This window comes from Macrobrachium nipponense, chromosome 17, assembly GCF_015104395.2.
Source record: "Macrobrachium nipponense isolate FS-2020 chromosome 17, ASM1510439v2, whole genome shotgun sequence".
Classification (NCBI taxonomy): domain Eukaryota; kingdom Metazoa; phylum Arthropoda; class Malacostraca; order Decapoda; family Palaemonidae; genus Macrobrachium; species Macrobrachium nipponense.
Genome location: NC_087210.1, coordinates 30,107,401 through 30,119,900, shown reverse-complemented (window position 1 = coordinate 30,119,900; position 12,500 = coordinate 30,107,401). Strand labels below are relative to the sequence as shown.

General features: G+C 38.1%; 1 protein-coding gene across 3 annotated transcripts in view; it reads right to left on the bottom strand.

Annotated features, from left to right (window-relative positions):
• LOC135196156 (E3 ubiquitin-protein ligase RNF43-like) overlaps positions 1–12,500 on the bottom strand; it is a 147,542-nt gene that overhangs the window by 19,377 nt on the left and 115,665 nt on the right. For 2 of the 3 annotated variants that reach the window (XM_064222720.1, XM_064222722.1), the window contains 4 exons: positions 6,500–6,775; positions 5,907–6,048; positions 4,527–5,239; positions 1,296–1,328 (listed from right to left, as the gene is read on the bottom strand). In XM_064222720.1, coding sequence (XP_064078790.1) covers positions 1,296–1,328; positions 4,527–5,239; positions 5,907–6,048; positions 6,500–6,775 — 1,164 coding nt within the window. The remainder of the gene's footprint in view (positions 1–1,295; positions 1,329–4,526; positions 5,240–5,906; positions 6,049–6,499; positions 6,776–12,500) is intronic. The other variant, XM_064222721.1, reaches the window with a different exon arrangement.

Genomic DNA, 12,500 nt, shown 5'->3' with positions numbered 1-12,500 from the left:
TAGCCGGGTTTAGCTGATGCAACTCATCCCTTTGCTAATTGTAATGAGGATGATTATTATGGGAAATCTTTGCAATTAACATGATCAATATTACCATCAATAGTTTATCGCCTAAATAGAGTTACTACTCGACTAAAACTATTCCACTTTATAGAAGGCATTCAACATCTTTTTAAAACATAAAAGAGGGCCAGCCAAATTCCTTTGAGAAAGAAAATGCATGTCTAATGTCTTGTCTGTGTACCCAAGCTCACATCGGCACAACAGAGAGGCTGCAAAGACAGACTGAAATGTAAACTAATTGAAGACAGTGACGGAATCCCGCAAGATCATAATGGCGGATTCTGTATAGTAGTAAATAAATGAGAGAGAGAGAGAGAGAGAGAGAGAGAGAGAGAGAGAGAAAGCAAAGGCAGCTAAGAAATCAGGAGAGTCAGTATAATGAGAGAGAGACGTTGCTGAAGGTATTCTTAGATCAAAGGGACGACCGCATGGCTCTCCCCCCATCCCCTTCCTTACCTCACTCACCCCTTTTCCTCCAACTGTCTCTCTCAGCATCTCCGCACCCTCCTCCCTCCTCTCTCTCTCTCTCTCTCTCTCTCTCTCTCTCTCTCTCTCATTCAGCCCCATCGGCCATTTCCCCTACCACCACATAACCTCCCGATGCTTCCTCCCAATTCACCCAAAACCCATCTTTCTCCCTCTACCCGTGTGTGGCTGGCACTCGACTCCTCACCTACACCAACTCTCCCGCTCTTTCACATTTTCTATTAATTTTTCAATGGAATTATAATTTCATTAACTTTTCCACTTAACCACATTAGACTGATACTTCAAAGTTTCGTAAAACTTGTCTCGGCAATACTTCTTTCCTCAAGTCTTGTCCAGTTATTAAATTTGTATTCAGTTTTATTTTATTTTATTACTACATTCTGGAAAATACGAGGATGATTCCACTTTCATCGACATAATTTTGGAAAATACGAGTACGATTTCACTTTCATTTACACAACTTTGGAAAATATGAGGACGACTCCACTTTCATTGCAATAATCTTGGAAAATACGAGTACGATTTCACTTTCATTCGAAGAATTCTGGAAAATACGAGGATGCCTCCACTTTCATTTAAAGAATTTTGGAAAATATGAAGACGACTCCACTTTCATTGAAATAATCTTGAAAAATATAAGGACGATTACACTTTCATTTAAAGGATTCTGGAAAATACGAGGATGGCTCTACTTTCATTTAAAGAATTTTGGAAAATATGAGGACGACTCCACTTTCACTTACAATATTTTGGAAAATACGAGGACGACCCCACTTCTGAAAAAAAGAGGAAGACTCTACTTACATTTAAATAATTTTGGAAAATACAAAGACATCTCCACTTCCATTTAAATAATTTGATAAAATAAGAAGACTCCACTACGTCCACTTCCATTTAAATAAAGTAAAAATACAACAGCATGTCGTATTTCACGCAATGATACTCTTCTCACAAACATAAGACCTTTTGCTTATTTAAACGCAGCGTAAATCTACTGTAAATGGCCGAATACTTTTTGTCACCAAGCTTCTGCATCTACCACAACAGCCACGTTCTCGGAGTCTGATGGATACGAAAACAGAAAGGTCCTGTGTTTGGTGACATGAGGACTACAGGTTTGTCAGTGGTAGTTATGTGATATTCTACCCTGTGGGAACTGCTATGCCAGTTGTACATATCCTTTATTTTGTGGCTAACTCTTAATGAACGTGCTCTTATGCTGGATAATAATAATAATAAAATTAATTGGCAGTAGTATTTTTCCTTATTCATAAACCACTTATTAAAGAGTTTAAATAGCATAATGTCTGTGTAGCCTTGCCGACTTGCTAACACAAAAAATAACAGGGGAGGGATTTTCACAAAACCCTTCCTCTCAAATTAAAGGAAAATAGGAGTACATTACACACACACACTATATATATATATATATATATCATATATATATATATATATATATATATATATATATATATATATATATATTATCCTGTTAGTGGTACTATAAAGTGACCAAAATATGGCCAAACTGACATGTTACGAACACTGTACATAATTTTATTTACATTGGACTAATTGCCATTTCATTCATAAAATTATACTCCCATACCTAAATAAAACTAACAGGAACAAGGCAGCTGTAAATTCAGTAGACCCGTGGGAAGTAATTAGAGAAAAGTACAATGAAACCCAGAAATAAAACACTGCATGTCTAAGGTATTTATAATAAAGACTTTCGTAACCTTCCACTCAATGAAAGGAAAACATGACCGCATCTAATCGAATAAAATTTAGAGGCTATAGCGACTTATCTAGCTATTTTGGCAGCTATGCGGATTACGACCTAGTAGCCTATTCATGAAAGGAAACGTCAAAACGGCACAACTAATAGATAAGAACAGGTATCGCATTGGCAGAGTTTTCTAGTGTTTGACTGCCAATTCCAGTTCAAGTGAGACGATTGAAAACTAATCGAAGGATCCCAATATCAAATTTCTATTATGTCTCATCTCAGATATAACAGCTGTAAATATATAAAATAAGGTCCCATTTTTTCCAGAAACACACAATGAAATAATATATTATCTAGTAACTTCTTTATAAACAAGCATTATTACTACTCACTGATCCTACAAAGCTATACATTCTCTCTCTCTCTCTCTCTCTCTCTCTCATCTCCTCTCTCCTTCTCTCTCTCTCATCTCTCTCTCTCTCTATATATATATATATATATATATATATATATATATATATATATATATATATATATATATATATATGTATATATAATATATATATATATATATATATATATATATATATAAACACACATACACATGTCTGGTAATTTTTCAAATTGTATACATTAATTCTATATGAGATGCTGACAAAAATGTTCTGAGTACTTTTGCTTGAACTACAATAGTTTTTGAGTAGTTGTAAAAATAATTCACTAAAAACTTTATATACAGCATATCAAACACAACAGTTTAAAACATTCTTAAAATTCCTCCTTGTAATTACTTGTTAAATCGTTATGCAAGATTTAACTTTGCAAGTATCTCTCTCTCTCTCTCTCTCTCTCTCTCTCTCTCTCTCTCTCTCTCTCTCTCTCTCTCTCTCTCTCATAAAAATGATAAATCATTAGCGTCTGAAATGGAAGGCGGTCAGACAGGAGAAAGAACCGAGTATTATGAAAGCGGTGATAAACAGCGAAGGGATGACACACCTTCAGGCTAAAAAGGGACGCGACTGCCTAAATATAGCTTGATATACATATGTATAGAGACTAAATATAAGGATAACGGGAACGACTGCAGTTGTAGGTATGTTCACGGGTTGGCTATAATTAGCAGTCTTGCTAAAAACTCTCTCTCTCTCTCTCACACACACACACATACAAGCTTCTTAAATCTGACCTTCAACCTCCCAGGTTGGAAATTTTATTTACCGAGGCACATTCATGCGGTATCTTTAACTTTTGTTTGTTTGTTTTTACCCCCCTGGCCCTTTGAACTACAGCTATGACTAGAAATGAGTGTTTATAAAATTAAAGAGATCGGGGAATCTCACATGACGAGAGGAGTAGGCGCTCCCCCTTCGCAGCAACTGACTGGAATGTTGCTGATTATTTACACAAAATATTTGAATCTGACAATCATAATGATACTGATCAATCCCCAACAAAGGTACTTAATGCATGCATAAACATACGTCTATATATATTTGTCTTTTCTTACATATATATTATAAAATAATATATATATAATATATATATATATATAGATATATATATATATATATAATATATATATATAGAGAGAGAGAGCAGAGAGAAGGAGAGAGAGAGGAGAGAGAGGAGAAGACAAATACTTTTTAAATGACCTGTGTATGCAAGCTTATAAATTACAAAATTACACTCAACTGCAAATATTAATGCATATTTATCTCATTGCAGCACAGTTATGCTTAAGAAACACATTAATAATGCATGCAACATCAACTCATCTGTTCACATGAACATATCGTGTGTGTATTTGTGTATTATATATACATATATATACTATATATATATATATATATATACATATATATATATATATATATATATATATATATATATATATATGCATTATTTTACTGTACACAGCTAAACAGTACTCAAGTCTTAACCTTCAATTAAATCTACAAAATCAAAATGGTCAACTGACTGACTTTCACTCACACTGTGGACCTTCCTGAAAAATTCTAAACGCATGACAAAAGAAATAATCCTGGTTTGCAACTAAACTAGAGAGAGAGAGAGAGAGAGAGAGAGAGAGAGAGAGAGAGAGAGAGAGAAGCATCCTCGCTCAATTGAAGCGTAGTTTAAACCATTTTCGCGAAAAAGAAAAGGGAAACGAAGCACTATTATCCCGGTCATGCATTGTGATTCCGCCCTGGACATAAAAATACCAGAGATTCGTTCTACTTACGACTATCTGGTGTTCCGCCTCTTCGCTGCTCGACCCAGGGGGTTGTCCATGAGAATGGGGCACGTGATTATGCGGATGAGAAGCAGACGGCGGAGCATGGGCATGTGGGCACCTGAGATTATGTGTAGGTGCTAATGGAGGGTACATTAAACACGCATCTGATAGAACTGAAGAGTCGTGGTGACAAGGTCCCGAGCACCCAAATCCACAGACAGATGCTGGCATGGGATTCACCGCATACCCACACAATGAACTGACACCATACCCCGCCCCCACCGAGGTCCCGCATCCATTAATACTACCAAGGTAACCACCATGTGGGCTGGCATGCCCAGCTCTGGAACATCTACCACTGGGGCTCATGTACCCACTTGCAGGAGTATTATATCCTGCAGGAGGGCTGCTGTACCCAACTGTGGGGCTTGCATAACCACTAATCATACCCGTGTATACTGGATCAGGGTTGGCGTACCCTATGCTGGGGCTCGTATACCCAGGCGGAGGGCTGATATATCCAGGAGGTAAAGGGGTATACGTTATTCCAGCATACCCATGGATGCCATGGACAGTGCACCCAGGATGGCCGCACCCGTGGGCTGCATTAGAGGGTGCTAAGACATACTGAGCGTGGGCCGGGGTACTGTACAGGTGAGGAGCAGGTGTGAGGGCAGATCCTGATGAGCAAGTTACCGGTGGGCTCTCGTAACATCCCTCTGAAATGGGCAGAGGGGAGAAGGATGAGTTCTCCAACATTCACCACTGCATTACAGCTTACAAAACGATAACAATTAGTTTTGGAAGACACCGAAGTTGAAAAAAAAGTACAAAATAAAATCTCACGTGTATAAATATGGCTGTGAAAAAGTTGAATTAAATGCGAATGTGTGAAAAGACTAGAAATACTCCACTATTCAAAAATTACATATCCATATTTCATATAATATACAATCACTAACACTGACAAAACTTTTCTAAAAGTGTGAGAACTTAGAATTTCAAGACAAATCATGAAAGCGAAGTGTGAAGATCGTGTTACGAATGGGGAACTGGCTAAAAGATGAGGTATTCAGAACATAGAAAAGAGTGAAATCTCAAAGACTGAGATGGTCTGCACATGTAATGAATAGGAGTGAGGCTGAACTAAATCAGAATAGCAGTAGGTAAGGAAATGGCAGTACAAAGACCTGTGAGAGGGCCCAGAAGATCGTGGAAATGGCGATAGACAAAGACCTAGATCTAATGAGAGTTCGGAAAGTGAACATGACTAGAACAATGATTTACTGACAATAAAATGCTTTAAAACACCCCCAAGATAGAAATATTGACCTCTCTTGAAATCTGAGACTGTAGGAGTCTACAGAAATTCCCGATAGTTCTTACCTATTATATTATAGTTACAAAGGGGACACGTCCTGTGTTGTAGGAGCCAAGGATCAACACAAGCTCGATGGAATTCATGTTTACAAGGCAATACACGGAGTTCCTGGTGAGGTCTGTACTCCTCCAAGCACACGACACATACCTGGTGGGGATAGAAAGTACGGAGAATTAAATTTTTATTTTGGAATTTTACAATTTAAAATAAAAACATCTACAACCACGTAAGATGCTTACAAAAATTTCATGCTTGTGTGTGTGTGTGTGTGTGTGTGTGTGTGTGTTCCACATAGGCTTTTCTTGCATGAGGTTCGTGGGTTTTCCGCTAACAGGTAAATCTTACTTTGAACGACTCTATGTCTCAGTTAATAGTTAAATTGTCGTTAAATTGCAACAGCTTGTTATTTTCGCATATTATGCATAACAATTCTATGTAAGTAGAACTAAATCGGGACTTGCTCCCTAATGAAGAATCTATGATTCTGTAGAAAGGGGGAAGCTGCAACACCAGTTCCTCTCCACCTTCTCGAGTCCTCAACGAGAGAGAGAGAGAGAGAGAGAGAGAGAGAGAGAGAAGAGAGAGAGAGAATTCTTACCTCAGGCCCTTCGGACAACACGGATATTTCATGGCTGCCTTCCTCTTCCTCCTCTTCGTCATCATCTTCCTCTTCTTCTCCGTCACCTCTCTTGGCCGAGTCTCCCTCTCCTCCAGCCCCACCTCCTCCTCCCCCTCCTTCGCCAATGGTGACTTTAATCTTCTTTTTCTTCTTGAGCTTAACTTTAATTTTTTGCTTCTCTTCTTTCTTTTTTTCTCTGTACCTCTTGCATTCCATGCGGGAGAGCGCCCGTTTAGCTTGCTGCGCTAACGTATTCTGAAAAGATACCAAACATAACTGCCATATATATAACTTTTTATTCTGGGTCATTCACAACCCACTGAATAACCACCACAACAAGAGACTTCCAGGAGTCTCAGACCTTTTATTTTTACAAGCACATCAACTCAACTTCATTAATAAATGAACAATACTGATTTAGGATATACCGTCAAGACTAGGCTACTTACATGACTATCTTCAGAAAACCTTCAAGATTTAGAAACTTGTTTTACCTAGCTTGAAATTTTACAGGTTGGTGAATACATACTATTATAAAGAATAAAAAAAAAAAAAGTCAAGATTTTTTCAATATTCCTTTGTTTGTAAACGCTCGCGCAACAAAGTAGGTAAATGCATTGTTTATCTTTATTTTCATGAGGGATACATTACAAATTGCCTCTTGGCTGTACTCTCAAACTCGATCCAGCAACGTTACACAAGAATATCTCGCTATCTACCTTCGTAACACAGACAGACATACACAAACACTCAAATTAAATATATATATATATATATATATATATATATATATATATATATATATATACACACATATATATATATATATATATGTGTGTGTGTGAGTGTGTGTGTGTGTGTGTGTGTGTGTGTGTGTAGAATCTATTGGGCACTTGTTTACCAGATCATATGTAACTGTAATAGCCCCATTGCCCTCTTAACTTCTCGAATTCTTTGCTCTTTTGATACGCTTGTCACTTGGATCTTCAGGCTTTGTAGTAACGAGCGCATCCAAAAACGAGCAAAGAGTTCAAGAAGTTAGAGGGCACTGTGGCTATTACAGTTACATATGTATCTGGTAAACAAGTGACCAGTAGATTCACACACATACACACACACACACACACCACACACACACACATACCATATATATATATATATATATATATATATAAATTAATAGATAATTTAAAAGCACCATTCATATGTATTTAAAAAATAGTGCATTCGAGAACATTATAATATAAATGTTAGTACTTTCCCTTTCCAAACTGTGTCAGTATTCAGGTCAAAGAACATCTATGTCTCATGGGTTTTCCGTTTACTCCGTCATCACGTAACTTACTAATCAAATTATGAAATAGCGCATGCGTAAGTCAACTTTGGGTGTATTGGCCCGTAGAGTTTTCTAAGCTTGGATGAAACTTGCAGTGAAATTTATGCAAAAATAAATAAATAAATAAACAAATAAATAAATAAATAAATACACGCTGAAAACAAATCTGCATAGCCGTGATGATAAACAGTTACAGTTGGTACCCTACTTAGAAAATGACAAAGCCTCTTCATAAGAACGTGTTTGGAGAGGACACTAAATTAGTAATCACTTTCGCGGTCAATTTCTGTCAATACCCTAAAACTCAGTTTCTATACCGTAAAGCGCTACAAGGAGTAACTTGATGAACGAGACGTTCTTGGTTGTTCAGTTCTCTAAATTCAAAATGAACCTACCATAGATAGGAAAACCAAATCTTTAAAAATAACCGCAAACAGACATTTCAATTCACACCAGTCTCTCCTAGTATTATTAAAGTAGTTTTTATACACTACCAGGCAAAGATATCTAATAATTTACAAATGAAATACTTATATTAGAATTCATCAGTGTTGCCTTGGTGTAATGTATATTATGAGAAAATATTCATATGTGCAGTAGAGTATATATCGTGATGTACACAATAAGAGCCAAAGGAAAAAAAATTGATACATGTTCACCAAACATTCCAGTCCTACAGTTATTAATATTCCTCCGTCAAAAAATCAAATAAAGCAGTAACACACAAACACACAACGAAGTGAACTAAGATTTACAAAAGTTTACTACAGAAAGTCTTGGTGTGCTCCACACGAACGGAGGCCTATAATGAACCAAGAGGATTTGACGTTCGCTATGCACAATCCTCGGCCTGGATGGAAAGTCACGTATTTTGTTATGTTTTATATGACGGACACTCACGCCTGTCTTTCTACAAGGCAACGCAGATCTACTCGTCCTTCATCTCTTATCAAAACGTGTTTAAGCTCCTTTATCAACAGCTCAATCGTCATAAGCTATAGCTCCTTTACCAAAATTAAGTCCAAGCTCCTTGCCTTATGTCTCACTCATCATACAGCCTTTATCAAAGCGTCGTTAGTTGAAATTCATTTATCAAAACACGTAGGTACAAGACTGTTTATCGACATCTTGTTCAGCCAAGCTTCAATGAACTTTGAAAGGTTTTCTTAATGTGTTAGTTTAGGCGAATATGATCTTGACCAAAATTCATCTCTTTCCCATCTGTCAATGGCCAAGGAAAAATGATTTTCAACAAGTAACTTTACTTTTTCCCTTTTAAAAACATGATTAATATTCTAGCAGAAGCTTACTGAGTAAAACGGGACCTTCTTCACAGCCAAGATCCTTCTTAGTCGGAGAAGTGAAATCAAATCCATCACTAAACTCTGTCTCCAGAAGAGCCATTTTTCGGCCGACTAGAATATGCGGGAAAGCCGGTAATGTATTCCATTATTACTCTTGTGTGGTATAACAATAAGGACATTTTCTGTAGAAGTGTGTATCCGTTAATCATCTGCTATTATTACTCCTTAAACTTGCCTCTCTTTCTTCACGGTACACCCGAACAAACCTTACTTCTATCATTCTTAGGAGCATAAATGACCAAACAAAGGTTTTTCAACATTTCCAATACGTGTTATTAGATCACCCTAGTCACTAGCTTTCAAACAGGCCTTTAATACTGACAGTTTTGTGATAATAATATGCCAAATCTATTTATTTTCATCACCATCGCCGTGTGAAAGATAGGGTCTCTGCGAAATTCTGTCAGCCGCGTATTCCCTCGGCCTCATCTTCCACAAGTACCCACTCGCATCCTGCCACGTCTGGGTCTTCCGGCTCTTCTGGTGCCCACGGGAACCCAGCTGGCACTAACACGTATTACTCTCCACACTGGGGTGGTGTGAAGGACACGTCTAAGCCATCTCCAACTCCCTTTCATCATGATCTCATCTACAAATCAAACTTCCGTAATTTCCGTAGTGTATCATTTCTAATTCTGTCCTGCCATCTGCGCCCCAATATTCTTTCTAATGCTTTATTCTCTAATAATAAAAATCTTATAATTAACTTTCAGTTTTACACCAAGTTACTTGATGGAAATAATATTTCCTTGGTCACTGACAGATGGGAATGAGATCAATTTTGTCAAGATCATATTCGCCTGAACTGGATTCATGTAAAGTATTCTCACTTTAGTGTGCAATTTCTATTTGATTTCCAATCTTATTTAACCATTTTTTTCACTGGCCCATTCCTAGCCTTCTACTATATTCCAACCAATGAGAACCCAAACTGGACATCACTGCTCCTAAAAATTTAAGAGATTAATCCTTCCTCCGTCTAATTATTTATAGATTCTTAAATCTTTTTTAGTACTTTCTCTACAAATACGGTCTATTATATCAAGGTATCTTGGTAAACCTTAAGTGGTTTTTAGCTGATTAAAACATCGTCATCTGTTGCTCAAAATCTGTCAACATTTTGTCGTCACCTCAATCTAAAACTTAGTATTCCACCTTTTACCACTTTTCGCTATAAAATCTAAGAGAAGGACAAACAGCGAAGGTGAAATAGCATTCCCTTGTAGGACCACACTATTTACTATAAATTCACTTGACAAAATCCCATCAACATTAACTTTACGCCAAGTTTGTTCCTGGATAATTTAAATGAGCTTTACATATTTCAAGGGAATGCCACAGTGACGTAAGACCTTCCATAATATTGCTCGGGTGACGCTGTCAAATGCCCTTCTCGCATTCAACAAAAGCCATAAGTTCATGTCACGTGATCACTTTCATCATCATCAATGTGAAAACAAGGCAATCGCGGGTTTAACAACGATAAAACGACCATCTGACGTTATATAAAAGAAAATCTAATAAGCAAAAAAATGTAAATCGATGTCTGAGCAGTACAAATCAAGCTTACTCAATGGAAGAGAGGGCGTGAAGAAAGAAATACATTAAAATGTCATATTTGATTCTTATCAGAAAACACAAGTTTTGGATTACTTGATATTTAGTATCTCCAGACGGATTACTCACTGAATCCATAAAAACGAAGAATTCAAGAATTTAACTAACGCTCAGGTGATGATTAATACATAAATTCCCTGAGCGTTTGACATTCCTAAAATTTGATCTGCAGTCGACCTTAAATATCAGTTCCATGATACTCAACTTCTAAAGTCAATCATGGGCAGATGATTGGAGAAGAGAGAGAGAGAGAGAGAGAGAGAGAGAGAGAGAGAGGAGTAAGCAAGTCACGGGCATCAAAGAAAGCCGCCTTAAACAAGGAGGAAAAAATGGATCTGAAGATTGCCTTATACATGCCCTGCCATTCGTCCTTCCATTATCTCTCTCTCTCTCTCTCTCTCTCTCTCTCTCTCTCTCTCTCCTCTGGGGAAGTTCTGTAGTTTATTTCCACTCTTTGATCTTACAGAGGGAGTGGGCAGGGGTGGGGGGTGGGGGGGGGGGGGGGGATGTCTGGGTACGGCAAAGGAGGAGACAAGGTTGAGGGAAGGACAGAGAGAGAGAGAGAGAGAGAGAGAGAGAGAGAGAGTATATTCCAACAAAGACAACAAGACGCGTTAAAGCTAAAAGCTTGATCCATTAGCACTTTTGATATTCTCTGTAATATATTCTACGTACTTTTGGGCTACCGTGATTAAGAAATTAGTTATAGATTTATCGCAGATAGGGTCCACCGATGAGGGGGGGGGGGGTGTTATGTTGTCGAGGAATTCCTGTGGGTGTTTTTTTGCTGTAATTATTGGACGCAGTGACGTTACTTTTGACATGGGAATCAAATCCACAAATATAAATTGCAGAGAGAGAGAGAGAGAGAGAGAGAGAGAGAGAGAGAGAGAGAGAGAGAGAGAGAGAGAGAGAGAGAGTAAGCAGGCAGTGAGATATTTGGCATGCAAGGCGACGTTCGAATGCCTTACGCCACCAAACTGACGGGAACGAACGACGAGGACGACAGAGGCTTCTTCCGTCTTTCTCTGTTCGTCATAGCCATATCCACATGTCGTACACCTGGTCTCATGTAAACATTACAACTAAGGAATCCGCTGAAGGAGCTAAACTTGAGAGAGAGAGAGAGAGAGAGAGGGGATATTTTAGCAATTGCCATTAAAATCTATGAGTGCGATGGGGGTCAGTTTAGGATAAGAATAAAAAAAAGTGCGGAAAAGAGGCGTCAAACGGGAGGACCACACGAGAATTAAGATATTCAAAGATACGAGGGGTGGCGACGTTGAACGTGGTATAGGGGCATAGTAACATCAAAGATGGCGAGGAATGCATGAGAGAGAGAGAGAGAGAGAGAGAGAGAGAGAGAGAGAGAGAGAGAGAGAGAGAGAGAGTTCTCCCATCTGGTCTGTCCTTGCCGAAGCGGAGACTTTGCTTTGAAGAGTGCGACAGCATTCTAAGAAGTCCTCCTCCGGGTGTCATAGATACGCATCTTGACACAACGAATTGCCAAAGAATAGGAAGAATGTGTGTGTGTGTGTGTGTTCGAGAGAGAGAGAGAGAGAGAGAGAGAGAGAGAGAGAGAGAGAGAGAGAGCAAGTTGCATTCATTTCTTAAAAATTAGAAATTAACAAAAGATGAAACAAAACACCACCTACCCACGAGA